This window comes from Engystomops pustulosus, unplaced genomic scaffold (genome assembly GCF_040894005.1).
Source record: "Engystomops pustulosus unplaced genomic scaffold, aEngPut4.maternal MAT_SCAFFOLD_165, whole genome shotgun sequence".
Classification (NCBI taxonomy): Eukaryota; Metazoa; Chordata; class Amphibia; order Anura; family Leptodactylidae; genus Engystomops; species Engystomops pustulosus.
The window spans coordinates 193329-209218 of record NW_027285045.1 but is presented as its reverse complement, the minus strand read 5'-3'; the positions used below and the strand labels follow the sequence as shown (position 1 = coordinate 209218).

Sequence of the window (15890 nt, the reverse complement as noted above, 5' to 3'; positions counted from 1 at the left end):
TGGATGATGGGTGTTATACTCTATTCTCCTGGGTGATGGATGATGGGTGTTATACTCTGCTCTCCTGGGTGATGGATGATGGGTGTTATACTCTGCTCTCCTGGGTGATGGATGATGGGTGTTATACTCTGCTCTCCTGGGTGATGGATGATGGGTGTTATACTCTACTCTCCCGGGTGATGGATGATGGGTGTTATACTCTGCTCTCCTGGGTGATGGATGATGGGTGTTATACTCTATTCTCCTGGGTGATGGATGATGGGTGTTATACTCTGCTCTCCTGGGTGATGGATGATGGGTGTTATACTCTGCTCTCCTGGGTGATGGATGATGGGTGTTATACTCTATTCTCCTGGGTGATGGATGATGGGTGTTATACTCTGCTCTCCCGGGTGATGGATGATGGGTGTTATACTCTGCTCTCCTGGGTGATGGATGATGGGTGTTATACTCTGCTCTCCCGGGTGATGGATGATGGGTGTTATACTCTGCTCTCCTGGGTGATGGATGATGGGTGTTATACTCTGCTCTCCTGGGTGATGGATGATGGGTGTTATACTCTATTCTCCTGGGTGATGGATGATGGGTGTTATACTCTGCTCTCCTGGGTGATGGATGATGGGTGTTATACTCTGCTCTCCTGGGTGATGGATGATGGGTGTTATACTCTGCTCTCCTGGGTGATGGATGATGGGTGTTATACTCTATTCTCCTGGGTGATGGATGATGGGTGTTATACTCTATTCTCCTGGGTGATGGATGATGGGTGTTATACTCTGCTCTCCTGGGTGATGGATGATGGGTGTTATACTCTGCTCTCCTGGGTGATGGATGATGGGTGTTATACTCTGCTCTCCTGGGTGATGGATGATGGGTGTTATACTCTGCTCTCCCGGGTGATGGATGATGGGTGTTATACTCTGCTCTCCTGGGTGATGGATGATGGGTGTTATACTCTGCTCTCCTGGGTGATGGATGATGGGTGTTATACTCTGCTCTCCTGGGTGATGGATGATGGGTGTTATACTCTGCTCTCCCAGGTGATGGATGATGGGTGTTATACTCTATTCTCCTGGGTGATGGATGATGGGTGTTATACTCTATTCTCCTGGGTGATGGATGATGGGTGTTATACTCTGCTCTCCTGGGTGATGGATGATGGGTGTTATACTCTATTCTCCTGGGTGATGGATGATGGGTGTTATACTCTGCTCTCCTGGGTGATGGATGATGGGTGTTATACTCTGCTCTCCTGGGTGATGGATGATGGGTGTTATACTCTGCTCTCCTGGGTGATGGATGATGGGTGTTATACTCTATTCTCCTGGGTGATGGATGATGGGTGTTATACTCTATTCTCCTGGGTGATGGATGATGGGTGTTATACTCTGCTCTCCTGGGTGATGGATGATGGGTGTTATACTCTGCTCTCCTGGGTGATGGATGATGGGTGTTATACTCTGCTCTCCTGGGTGATGGATGATGGGTGTTATACTCTACTCTCCCGGGTGATGGATGATGGGTGTTATACTCTGCTCTCCTGGGTGATGGATGATGGGTGTTATACTCTATTCTCCTGGGTGATGGATGATGGGTGTTATACTCTGCTCTCCTGGGTGATGGATGATGGGTGTTATACTCTGCTCTCCTGGGTGATGGATGATGGGTGTTATACTCTATTCTCCTGGGTGATGGATGATGGGTGTTATACTCTGCTCTCCCGGGTGATGGATGATGGGTGTTATACTCTGCTCTCCTGGGTGATGGATGATGGGTGTTATACTCTGCTCTCCCGGGTGATGGATGATGGGTGTTATACTCTGCTCTCCTGGGTGATGGATGATGGGTGTTATACTCTGCTCTCCTGGGTGATGGATGATGGGTGTTATACTCTATTCTCCTGGGTGATGGATGATGGGTGTTATACTCTGCTCTCCTGGGTGATGGATGATGGGTGTTATACTCTGCTCTCCTGGGTGATGGATGATGGGTGTTATACTCTGCTCTCCTGGGTGATGGATGATGGGTGTTATACTCTGCTCTCCCGGGTGATGGATGATGGGTGTTATACTCTGCTCTCCTGGGTGATGGATGATGGGTGTTATACTCTGCTCTCCTGGGTGATGGATGATGGGTGTTATACTCTGCTCTCCTGGGTGATGGATGATGGGTGTTATACTCTGCTCTCCCAGGTGATGGATGATGGGTGTTATACTCTATTCTCCTGGGTGATGGATGATGGGTGTTATACTCTATTCTCCTGGGTGATGGATGATGGGTGTTATACTCTGCTCTCCTGGGTGATGGATGATGGGTGTTATACTCTATTCTCCTGGGTGATGGATGATGGGTGTTATACTCTGCTCTCCTGGGTGATGGATGATGGGTGTTATACTCTGCTCTCCTGGGTGATGGATGATGGGTGTTATACTCTGCTCTCCCGGGTGATGGATGATGGGTGTTATACTCTGCTCTCCCGGGTGATGGATGATGGGTGTTATACTCTGCTCTCCTGGGTGATGGATGATGGGTGTTATACTCTATTCTCCTGGGTGATGGATGATGGGTGTTATACTCTATTCTCCTGGGTGATGGATGATGGGTGTTATACTCTGCTCTCCTGGGTGATGGATGATGGGTGTTATACTCTGCTCTCCTGGGTGATGGATGATGGGTGTTATACTCTGCTCTCTTGGGTGATGGATGATGGGTGTTATACTCTATTCTCCTGGGTGATGGATGATGGGTGTTATACTCTGCTCTCCTGGGTGATGGATGATGGGTGTTATACTCTGCTCTCCTGGGTGATGGATGATGGGTGTTATACTCTATTCTCCTGGGTGATGGATGATGGGTGTTATACTCTGCTCTCCCGGGTGATGGATGATGGGTGTTATACTCTATTCTCCTGGGTGATGGATGATGGGTGTTATACTCTGCTCTCCTGGGTGATGGATGATGGGTGTTATACTCTGCTCTCCTGGGTGATGGATGATGGGTGTTATACTCTGCTCTCCTGGGTGATGGATGATGGGTGTTATACTCTGCTCTCCTGGGTGATGGATGATGGGTGTTATACTCTGCTCTCCTGGGTGATGGATGATGGGTGTTATACTCTGCTCTCCTGGGTGATGGATGATGGGTGTTATACTCTATTCTCCTGGGTGATGGATGATGGGTGTTATACTCTGCTCTCCTGGGTGATGGATGATGGGTGTTATACTCTGCTCTCCTGGGTGATGGATGATGGGTGTTATACTCTGCTCTCCTGGGTGATGGATGATGGGTGTTATACTCTGCTCTCCTGGGTGATGGATGATGGGTGTTATACTCTGCTCTCCTGGGTGATGGATGATGGGTGTTATACTCTGCTCTCCTTGGTGATGGATGATGGGTGTTATACTCTGCTCTCCTGGGTGATGGATGATGGGTGTTATACTCTGCTCTCCTGGGTGATGGATGATGGGTGTTATACTCTATTCTCCTGGGTGATGGATGATGGGTGTTATACTCTATTCTCCTGGGTGATGGATGATGGGTGTTATACTCTGCTCTCCCGGGTGATGGATGATGGGTGTTATACTCTGCTCTCCCGGGTGATGGATGATGGTTGTTATACTCTGCTCTCCCGGGTGATGGATGATGGGTGTTATACTCTGCTCTCCCGGGTGATGGATGATGGGTGTTATACTCTGCTCTCCTGGGTGATGGATGATGGGTGTTATACTCTGCTCTCCTGGGTGATGGATGATGGGTGTTATACTCTGCTCTCCTGGGTGATGGATGATGGGTGTTATACTCTGCTCTCCTGGGTGATGGATGATGGGTGTTATACTCTGCTCTCCTGGGTGATGGATGATGGGTGTTATACTCTATTCTCCTGGGTGATGGATGATGGGTGTTATACTCTGCAGGATGCTGTGGGGTTACTTGTGCTCCTCTGTGCTGACCCCTGTGACCCTGAAGCCTCTTTCTCTGTCCGCAGAGGGTGCACCTCCTCCTCCTCCTCCTCCTCCTCCTCCTCCTCCTCCGCTGCCTGTGCTGATGGCAGGTAAGTCTCCATCCAGTCATGTGACCCGGACTCAGGGGAACTTTACTGTCCTGACACTTGTTACAAAGTGATATCATTACATCCAATCAGAATATAAGAACATGGAGGGGGAGGCGCCGGGGGGGATAATATTTGGGGGAGGCTGGGGGGATAATATTCGGGGGAGGTGCTGGGGGGGATAATATTTGGGGGAGGCGCTGGGGGGGGGATAATATTTGAGGGAGGCGCTTGGGGGGATAATATTTGGGGGAGGTGCTGGGGGGGATAATATTTGGGGGAGGCGCTGGGGGGGATAATATGAGAAGGAGGCGCTGGGGGGGGGATAATATTTGGGGGAGGCGCTGGGGGGGATAATGTTTGGGGGAGGTGCTGGGGGGGATAATATTCGGGGGAGGCGCTTGGGGGGGGGATAATATGAGAAGGAGGCGCTGGGGGGGGATAATATTTGGGGGAGGCGCTGGGGGGGATAATGTTTGGGGGAGGTGCTGGGGGGGGAATAATATTTGGGGGAGGCGCTTGGGGGGGATAATATTTGGGGGAGGCGCTGGGGGGGGGATAATATTCGGGGGAGGCGCTGGGGGGGGGATAATATTCGGGGGAGGCGCTTGGGGGGGGGATAATATGAGAAGGAGGCGCTGGGGGGGGATAATATTTGGGGGAGGCGCTGGGGGGGATAATGTTTGGGGGAGGTGCTGGGGGGGGAATAATATTTGGGGGAGGCGCTTGGGGGGGATAATATTTGGGGGAGGCGCTGGGGGGGGGATAATATTCGGGGGAGGCGCTGGGGGGGGATAATATTCGGGGGAGGCGCTGGGGGGGGGATAATGTTTGGGGGAGGCGCTGGGGGGGGGATAATGTTTGGGGGAGGCGCTGGGGGGGGGATAATGTTTGGGGGAGGCGCCTGGGGGGGATAATGTTTGGGGGAGGCGCCTGGGGGGGATAATGTTTGGGGGAGGCGCCTGGGGGGGATAATGTTTGGGGGAGGCGCCTGGGGGGGATAATATGAGAAGGAGGCGCTGGGGGGGGATAATATTTGGGGGAGGCGTTTGGGGGTGATAATATGAGAAGGAGGCGCTGGGGGGGGATAATATTTGGGGGAGGCGCTGGGGGGTATAATGTTTGGGGTAGGTGCTGGGGAGGATAATGTTTGGGGGAGGCGCTTGGGGGGGATAATATTTGGGGGAGGCGCTGGGGAGGATAATGTTTGGGGGAGGCGCTGGGGGGGATAATATTTGGGGGAGGCGCCTGGGGGGGATAATGTTTGGGGGAGGCGCTGGGGGGGATAATATTTGGGGGAGGCGCTTGGGGGGGGATAATATGAGAAGGAGGCGCTGGGGGGGGATAATATTTGGGGGAGGCGCTGGGGGGGATAATGTTTGGGGTAGGCGCTGGGGGGGATAATGTTTGGGGTAGGCGCTGGGGGGGATAATATTCGGGGGAGGCGCTTGGGGGGGATAATATTTGGGGGAGGCGCTGGGGGGGATAATATTTGGGGGAGGCGCTGGGGGGGATAATATTTGGGGGAGGCGCTTGGGGGGGGATAATATGAGAAGGAGGCGCTGGGGGGGGATAATATTTGGGGGAGGCGCTGGGGGGGATAATGTTTGGGGTAGGCGCTGGGGGGGATAATGTTTGGGGTAGGTGCTGGGGGGGATAATATTCGGGGGAGGCGCTTGGGGGGGATAATATTCGGGGGAGGCGCTGGGGGGGATAATGTTTGGGGTAGGCGCTGGGGGGGATAATATTCGGGGGAGGCGCTTGGGGGGGATAATATTTGGGGGAGGCGCTGGGGGGGATAATATTTGGGGGAGGCGCTGGGGGGGATAATATGAGAAGGAGGCGCTGGGGGGGGATAATATTTGGGGGAGGCGCTGGGGGGGATAATGTTTGGGGTAGGCGCTGGGGGGGATAATATTCGGGGGAGGCGCTTGGGGGGGATAATATTTGGGGGAGGCGCTGGGGGGGATAATATTTGGGGGAGGCGCTGGGGGGGATAATATGAGAAGGAGGCGCTGGGGGGGGATAATATTTGGGGGAGGCGCTGGGGGGGATAATGTTTGGGGTAGGTGCTGGGGGGGATAATATTCGGGGGAGGCGCTTGGGGGGGATAATATTCGGGGGAGGCGCTGGGGAGGATAATGTTTGGGGGAGGCGCTGGGGGGGATAATATTTGGGGGAGGCGCTGGGGGGGATAATGTTTGGGGTAGGCGCTGGGGGGGATAATATTCGGGGGAGGCGCTTGGGGGGGATAATATTCGGGGGAGGCGCTTGGGGGGGATAATATTCGGGGGAGGCGCTGGGGAGGATAATGTTTGGGGGAGGCGCTGGGGGGGATAATATTTGGGGGAGGCGCTTGGGGGGGATAATATTCGGGGGAGGCGCTGGGGGGGGGATAATATTCGGGGGGGGGGGGGATAATATGAGAAGGAGGCGCTGGGGGGGGGATAATGTTCGGGGGGGGGGATAATATGAGAAGGAGGTGCTGGGGGGGATAATATTCGGGGGAGGCGCCGGGGGGGATAATATTTGGGGGAGGCGCTGGGGGGATAATATTCGGGGGAGGTGGAGCACACGTTGTGGTTGAGGAGGGATCTCTCTGGTCCAGCAGGAGGACTCCGGGGACCACGTGTATATATATATACTCCTCATGTGACAAAGAACACAGCGCAGCAGCGGACATTCTATTTATGATACAAATGTCATCCAATCACTCGTAAGATCGGCCCTCATTAACCCCTTCAGGCCGCGGCCCCATCTTTGGGATCCTCCCGGTGTCGCTCCGGCGCTGTGAGATTTCCGGGGATTGGGAGATTCTTTTCTCCTGACACATCGGGCTACACATTAGTTTACAAATTTGGATGAAATCTTTTGTGTTTAGTTATGAAAAAAAAAACTGAATTTGGCAAAAATTCTTTATTTTCGACGTTGTAAATTCTCTCCTTTTGCGGCAGATGTGACGGCCCCCAGATCACTGCATCACTTACATTTCCCGGATCACTGCATCACTGACATTTCCCGGATCACTGCATCACTGACATTTCCCGGATCACTGCATCACTGACATTTCCCGGATCACTGCATCACTTACATTTCCCGGATCACTGCATCACTGACATTTCCCGGGTCTCTGCTTCATGTTTAGGTTTCTAAGATTCCGCAGATGTTACTAGAATGTTCTGAGGCGCAGAATTTGGGGCCATTTTTCACATTTTTGGGAAAATCACCAAAACTAATTTAGATTTTGCTGCTTAGTTGTGATGGTTCGGCACTCAGTCTCCTGCGCCTCGTGGACAAACGGAGCTTATAAATAGACAAGGAAAATCCCGGCACTTCGAGGAAGGTGAAAATCCAATATTCTTCTTTTATTTAACAAGACATCATAAATCAAGTATAACGCGCGTCGGCTCCACCTGAGCCCTCATCAGCTGCCGTCATCCTGAACAGTCGTGTTTCCTGAGCCCTCATCAGCTGCCGTCATCCTGAACAGTGCTGTTTCCTGAGCCCTCATCAGCTGCCGTCATCCTGAACAGTCGTGTTTCCTGAGCCCTCATCAGCTGCCGTCATCCTGAACAGTCGTGTTTCCTGAGCCCTCATCAGCTGCCGTCATCCTGAACAGTCGTGTTTCCTGAGCCCTCATCAGCTGCCGTCATCCTGAACAGTGGCGTTTCCTGAGCCCTCATCAGCTGCCGTCATCCTGAACAGTGCTGTTTCCTGAGCCCTCATCAGCTGCCGTCATCCTGAACAGTCGTGTTTCCTGAGCCCTCATCAGCTGCCGTCATCCTGAACAGTGGCGTTTCCTGAGCCCTCATCAGCTGCCGTCATCCTGAACAGTGCTGTTTCCTGAGCCCTCATCAGCTGCCGTCATCCTGAACAGTGGCGTTTCCTGAGCCCTCATCAGCTGCCGTCATCCTGAACAGTGCTGTTTCCTGAGCCCTCATCAGCTGCCGTCATCCTGAACAGTGGCGTTTCCTGAGCCCTCATCAGCTGCCGTCATCCTGAACAGTGGCGTTTCCTGAGCCCTCATCAGCTGCCGTCATCCTGAACAGTCGTGTTTCCTGAGCCCTCATCAGCTGCCGTCATCCTGAACAGTGCTGTTTCCTGAGCCCTCATCAGCTGCCGTCATCCTGAACAGTCGTGTTTCCTGAGCCCTCATCAGCTGCCGTCATCCTGAACAGTGCTGTTTCCTGAGCCCTCATCAGCTGCCGTCATCCTGAACAGTGCTGTTTCCTGAGCCCTCATCAGCTGCCGTCATCCTGAACAGTGGCGTTTCCTGAGCCCTCATCAGCTGCCGTCATCCTGAACAGTGGCGTTTCCTGAGCCCTCATCAGCTGCCGTCATCCTGAACAGTCGTGTTTCCTGAGCCCTCATCAGCTGCCGTCATCCTGAACAGTGCTGTTTCCTGAGCCCTCATCAGCTGCCGTCATCCTGAACAGTCGTGTTTCCTGAGCCCTCATCAGCTGCCGTCATCCTGAACAGTGGCGTTTCCTGAGCCCTCATCAGCTGCCGTCATCCTGAACTGTCGTGTTTCCTGAGCCTTCATCAGCTGCCGTCATCCTGAACAGTGCTGTTTCCTGAGCCCTCATCAGCTGCCGTCATCCTGAACAGTCGTGTTTCCTGAGCCCTCATCAGCTGCCGTCATCCTGAACAGTGCTGTTTCCTGAGCCCTCATCAGCTGCCGTCATCCTGAACAGTCGTGTTTCCTGAGCCCTCATCAGCTGCCGTCATCCTGAACAGTGGTGTTTCCTGAGCCCTCATCAGCTGCCGTCATCCTGAACAGTGGTGTTTTCTGAGCCCTCATCAGCTGCCGTCATCCTGAACAGTGCTGTTTCCTGAGCCCTCATCAGCTGCCGTCATCCTGAACAGTGCTGTTTCCTGAGCCCTCATCAGCTGCCGTCATCCTGAACAGTGGCGTTTCCTGAGCCCTCATCAGCTGCCGTCATCCTGAACAGTCGTGTTTCCTAAGCAGATGAGCGTCCAATGAATGCACTGCTACCGGAACGCATCATCAATCATGTGATCACATCACGTGATCTAACATTAACCATGTGACCGACCATGTGATCATGTCACGTGATCTAACATTAACCATGTGACCGACCATGTGATCATGTCACGTGATCAGATTAAATGAAAAACAAACACTAGCGGATGCAGGGAGATGCAATCGGACAAAACATAAGGAATGTACATAATAATGGAACATTCGTGTAAACATTCGTGTAAACATAATAACCATTTTGGACGTTATTGTTTTTCAGTTTAAATCATGTTTTATATTCAAAAAACAATTTAAATAGCAAATTCTCATCATCGCTACATTGTAACATCTATTGTTAGGAGAGTTAGTGACGTTGATCTCCTATCTGGGGATGTTAGTATAAGAATAGAGAGATAATGGGTCCAAGTCTTCTCTCCCATTGTCAGGGCACTCATGGCTTCTGTGTCTGTAAGAGGATAATGGAAGGGTCAGACTAGAGTTGGCCATCTTCCTAGTCCCTATATAAACCATGCGCTTCCAATGTTTTCAGTTCATGTATCCAAAAGGCTTCTAGGTGGATCTACTTTGGCAATGACTTGACATTTCAGTTGTGGTAATGAATGGTTGTATTTCTTATGTGCAGGTACTGGTAACAGGAGATTTTCTCTCCTAATGGTCGATTTATGTTGAGCGATGCGTCTCCTATACGCTGGCGGGTTTCCCCAATGTATAGGGGGCCATAGGGGCATTTGATGATGTATATTACATCTCTAGAATTACAAGTGAAAACATCTTTAATTTTGTATGTACGTCCTGAATGGGGGTGAAAGAAGAGGTCACCTTTGTTAACATTATTACATTGTTGACAGCTTAAAGGACACCTGTCATCAGGTCTCTGCCACTAGTCCTGTCACCTCTTCCTGTTGGAGCAGCTCACAAGGATCCATCCCAGCCTTTATCTAGTTATTTCATACATTATTCATTGTAAAATCATCTATTTTTTATCATGTAAATGAGGCTGGTCACATGGTCAGAGGCAGTGATGTCACCCCTGTTACCCCTCCCCCTGCTCATGTCTGTGTGTAATGTATAGTAAAGCATTGCTAGTGTCTGTGCTGCATCTGCTGACATGCTGCATCCTCCTAATACACATGTGAGAGACACAGACATCAGCTACACAAGTACCTGACATGTGCTGCTCTAACATGGCTGCCTGGAGCTGCTGTATCTCTCCTATACACACACAGGCTGCAGGGGGCGTGGCCACCAGCACCAGGAAGCACATCATTATACAGCCTCACATCATTATACAGGCTGTCAGTCATATGTATAGGAGTATCTCATACACACACAGGCTGCAGGGGGCGCCAGAACCAGGAAGCACATCATTATACAGCCTCACATCATTATACAGGCTGTCAGTCATGTGTATAGGAGTATCTCATACACACACAGGCTGCAGGGGGCGTGGCCACCAGCACCAGGAAGCACATCATTATACAGCCTCACATCATTATACAGGCTGTCAGTCATATGTATAGGAGTATCTCATACACAAAGGCTGCAGGGGGCGCCAGCACCAGGAAGCACATCATTATACAGCCTCACATCATTATACAGGCTGTCAGTCATATGTATAGGAGTATCTCATACACACAGGCTGCAGGGGGCGCCAGCACCAGGAAGCACATCATTATACAGCCTCACATCATTATACAGGCTGTCAGTCATATGTATAGGAGTATCTCATACACACAGGCTGCAGGAGGCGCCAGCACCAGGAAGCACATCATTATACAGCCTCACATCATTATACAGGCTGTCAGTCATATGTATAGGAGTATCTCATACACACACAGGCTGCAGGGGGCGCCAGCACCAGGAAGCACATCATTATACAGCCTCACATCATTATACAGGCTGTCAGTCATGTGTATAGGAGTATCTCATACACACACAGGCTGCAGGGGGCGCCAGCACCAGGAAGCACATCATTATACAGCCTCACATCATTATACAGGCTGTCAGTCATGTGTATAGGAGTATCTCATACACACACAGGCTGCAGGGGGCGCCAGCACCAGGAAGCACATCATTATACAGCCTCACATCATTATACAGGCTGTCAGTCATATGTATAGGAGTATCTCATACACACACAGGCTACAGGGGGCGCCAGCACCAGGAAACACATCATTATACAGCCTCACATCATTATACAGGCTGTCAGTCATATGTATAGGAGTATCTCATACACACACAGGCTGCAGGAGGCGCCAGCACCAGGAAGCACATCATTATACAGCCTCACATCATTATACAGGCTGTCAGTCATGTGTATAGGAGTATCTCATACACACAGGCTGCAGGGGGCGCCAGCACCAGGAAGCACATCATTATACAGCCTCACACTATTATACAGGCTGTCAGTCATGTGTATAGGAGTATCTCATATACACACACAGGCTGCAGGGGGCGCCAGCACCAGGAAGCACATCATTATACAGCCTCACATCATTATACAGGCTGTCAGTCATGTGTATAGGAGTATCTCATACAGCACCAGGAAGCACATCATTATACAGCCTCACATCATTATACAGGCTGTCAGTCATATGTATAGGAGTATCTCATACACACACAGGCTGCAGGGGGCGCCAGCACCAGGAAGGATATCATTATACAGCCTCACATCATTATACAGGCTGTCAGTCATATGTGTAGGAGTATCTCATACACACACAGGCTGCAGGGGGCGCCAGCACCAGGAAGCACATCATTATACAGCCTCACATCATTATACAGGCTGTCAGTCATGTGTATAGGAGTATCTCATACACACACAGGCTGCAGGGGGCGTGGCCACCAGCACCAGGAAGCACATCATTATACAGCCTCACATCATTATACAGGCTGTCAGTCATGTGTATAGGAGTATCTCATACACACACAGGCTGCAGGGGGCGCCAGCACCAGGAAGCACATCATTATACAGCCTCACATCATTATACAGGCTGTCAGTCATATGTGTAGGAGTATCTCATATACACACACAGGCTGCAGGGGGCGCCAGCACCAGGAAGCACATCATTATACAGCCTCACATCATTATACAGGCTGTCAGTCATGTGTATAGGAGTATCTCATACACACACAGGCTGCAGGGGGCGCCAGCACCAGGAAGCACATCATTATACAGCCTCACATCATTATACAGGCTGTCAGTCATATGTATAGGAGTATCTCATATACACACATAGGCTGCAGGGGGCGCCAGCACCAGGAAGCACTTCATTATACAGCCTCACATCATTATACAGGCTGTCAGTCATATGTATAGGAGTATCTCATAAACACACAGGCTGCAGGGGGCGCCAGCACCAGGAAGCACATCATTATACAGCCTCACATCATTATACAGGCTGTCAGTCATATGTATAGGAGTATCTCATACACACACAGGCTGCAGGGGGTGCCAGCACCAGGAAGCACATCATTATACAGCCTCACATCATTATACAGGCTGTCAGTCATATGTATAGGAGTATCTCATACACACACAGGCTGCAGGGGGCGCCAGCACCAGGAAGCACATCATTATACAGCCTCACATCATTATACAGGCTGTCAGTCATATGTATAGGAGTATCTCATACACACACAGGCTGCAGGGGGTGCCAGCACCAGGAAGCACATCATTATACAGCCTCACACCATTATACAGGCTGTCAGTCATATGTATAGGAGTATCTCATACACACAGGCTGCAGGGGGCGCCAGCACCAGGAAGCACATCATTATACAGGCTGTCAGTCATATGTATAGGAGTATCTCATACACACAGACTGCAGGGGGCGCCAGCACCAGGAAGCACATCATTATACAGCCTCACATCATTATACAGGCTGTCAGTCATATGTATAGGAGTATCTCATACACACAGGCTGCAGGGGGCGCCAGCACCAGGAAGCACATCATTATACAGGCTGTCAGTCATATGTATAGGAGTATCTCATACACACAGACTGCAGGGGGCGCCAGCACCAGGAAGCACATCATTATACAGCCTCACATCATTATACAGGCTGTCAGTCATGTGTATAGGAGTATCTCATACACACACAGGCTGCAGGGGGCGCCAGCACCAGGAAGCACATCATTATACAGCCTCACATCATTATACAGGCTGTCAGTCATATGTATAGGAGTATCTCATATACACACATAGGCTGCAGGGGGCGCCAGCACCAGGAAGCACTTCATTATACAGCCTCACATCATTATACAGGCTGTCAGTCATATGTATAGGAGTATCTCATAAACACACAGGCTGCAGGGGGCGCCAGCACCAGGAAGCACATCATTATACAGCCTCACATCATTATACAGGCTGTCAGTCATATGTATAGGAGTATCTCATACACACACAGGCTGCAGGGGGCGTGGCCACCAGCACCAGGAAGCACATCATTATACAGCCTCACATCATTGTACAGGCTGTCAGTCATGTGTATAGGAGTATCTCATACACACACAGGCTGCAGGGGGCGCCAGCACCAGGAAGCACATCATTATACAGCCTCACATCATTATACAGGCTGTCAGTCATGTGTATAGGAGTATCTCATACACACACAGGCTGCAGGGGGCGCCAGCACAGGAGGGTCACATCATTATACAGGCTGTCAGTCATATGTATAGGAGTATCTCATACACACAGGCTGCAGGAGGCGCCAGCACCAGGAAGCACATCATTATACAGCCTCACATCATTATACAGGCTGTCAGTCATGTGTATAGGAGTATCTCATACACACACAGGCTGCAGGGGGCGCCAGCACCAGGAAGCACATCATTATACAGCCTCACATCATTATACAGGCTGTCAGTCATATGTATAGGAGTATCTCATACACACAGGCTGCAGGGGGCGCCAGCACCAGGAAGCACATCATTATACAGCCTCACATCATTATACAGGCTGTCAGTCATATGTATAGGAGTATCTCATACACACACAGGCTGCAGGGGGCGCCAGCACCAGGAAGCACATCATTATACAGCCTCACATCATTATACAGGCTGTCAGTCATATGTATAGGAGTATCTCATACACACACAGGCTACAGGGGGCGCCAGCACCAGGAGTGTCACATCATTATACAGGCTGTCAGTCATATGTATAGGAGTATCTCATACACACAGGCTGCAGGGGGCGTGGCCACCAGCACCAGGAAGCACATCATTATACAGCCTCACATCATTATACAGGCTGTCAGTCATATGTATAGGAGTATCTCATACACACACAGGCTGCAGGGGGCGCCAGCACCAGGAAGCACATCATTATACAGCCTCACATCATTATACAGGCTGTCAGTCATATGTATAGGAGTATCTCATACACACAGGCTGCAGGGGGCGCCAGCACCAGGAAGCACATCATTATACAGCCTCACATCATTATACAGGCTGTCAGTCATGTGTATAGGAGTATCTCATACACACACAGGCTGCAGGGGGCGCCAGCACCAGGAAGCACATAATTATACAGCCTCACATCATTATACAGGCTGTCAGTCATATGTATAGGAGTATCTCATATACACACACAGGCTGCAGGGGGTGCCAGCACCAGGAAGCACATCATTATACAGCCTCACATCATTATACAGGCTGTCAGTCATATGTATAGGAGTATCTCATACACACACAGGCTGCAGGAGGCGCCAGCACCAGGAAGCACATCATTATACAGCCTCACATCATTATACAGGCTGTCAGTCATATGTATAGGAGTATCTCATACACACACAGGCTGCAGGGGGCGCCAGCACCAGGAAGCACATCATTATACAGCCTCACATCATTATACAGGCTGTCAGTCATGTGTATAGGAGTATCTCATACACACACAGGCTGCAGGGGGCGCCAGCACCAGGAAGCACATCATTATACAGCCTCACATCATTATACAGGCTGTCAGTCATATGTATAGGAGTATCTCATACACACAGGCTGCAGGGGGCACCAGCACCAGGAAGCACATCATTATACAGCCTCGCATCATTATACAGGCTGTCAGTCATATGTATAGGAGTATCTCATACACACAGGCTGCAGGGGGCGCCAGCACCAGGAAGCACATCATTATACAGCCTCACATCATTATACAGGCTGTCAGTCATATGTATAGGAGTATCTCATACACACACAGGCTGCAGGGGGCGCCAGCACCAGGAAGCACATCATTATACAGCCTCACACCATTATATAGGCTGTCAGTCATATGTATAGGAGTATCTCATACACACACAGGCTGCAGGGGGCGCCAGCACCAGGAAGGACATCATTATACAGCCTCACATCATTATACAGGCTGTCAGTCATGTGTATAGGAGTATCTCATACACACACAGGCTGCAGGGGGCGCCAGCACCAGGAAGCACATCATTATACAGCCTCACATCATTATACAGGCTGTCAGTCATATGTATAGGAGTATCTCATACACACACAGACTGCAGGGGGCGCCAGCACCAGGAAGCACATCATTATACAGCCTCACACCATTATACAGGCTGTCAGTCATGTGTATAGGAGTATCTCATACACACAGGCTGCAGGGGGCGCCAGCACCAGGAAGCACATCATTATACAGCCTCACATCATTATACAGGCTGTCAGTCATGTGTATAGGAGTATCTCATACACACACAGGCTGCAGGGGGCGCCAGCACCAGGAAGCACATCATTATACAGCCTCACATCATTATACAGGCTGTCAGTCATGTGTATAGGAGTATCTCATACACACACAGGCTGCAGGGGGCGCCAGCACCAGGAAGCACATCATTATAC

General features: G+C 50.7%; 1 protein-coding gene across 3 annotated transcripts in view; it reads left to right on the top strand.

Moving 5' to 3' along the window:
- LOC140108663 (sterile alpha motif domain-containing protein 9-like) overlaps nucleotides 1–15890 on the top strand; it is a 109721-nt gene that overhangs the window by 16522 nt on the left and 77309 nt on the right. Inside the window, exons 2-3 of one of the 3 annotated variants that reach the window (XR_011851185.1) lie at nucleotides 3986–4051; nucleotides 7003–7673. The exons of 1 other annotated variant lie outside the window; for it this stretch is intronic. Coding sequence is in view for 1 of the 2 variants with exons in the window: in XM_072131883.1 (XP_071987984.1) it covers nucleotides 4045–4051 (7 nt within the window). In the remaining variant the exon portion in view is untranslated. Of the gene's footprint in view, nucleotides 1–3985; nucleotides 4052–7002; nucleotides 7674–15890 lie in introns of those variants that run through there. One more of the 3 variants, XM_072131883.1, reaches the window with a different exon arrangement.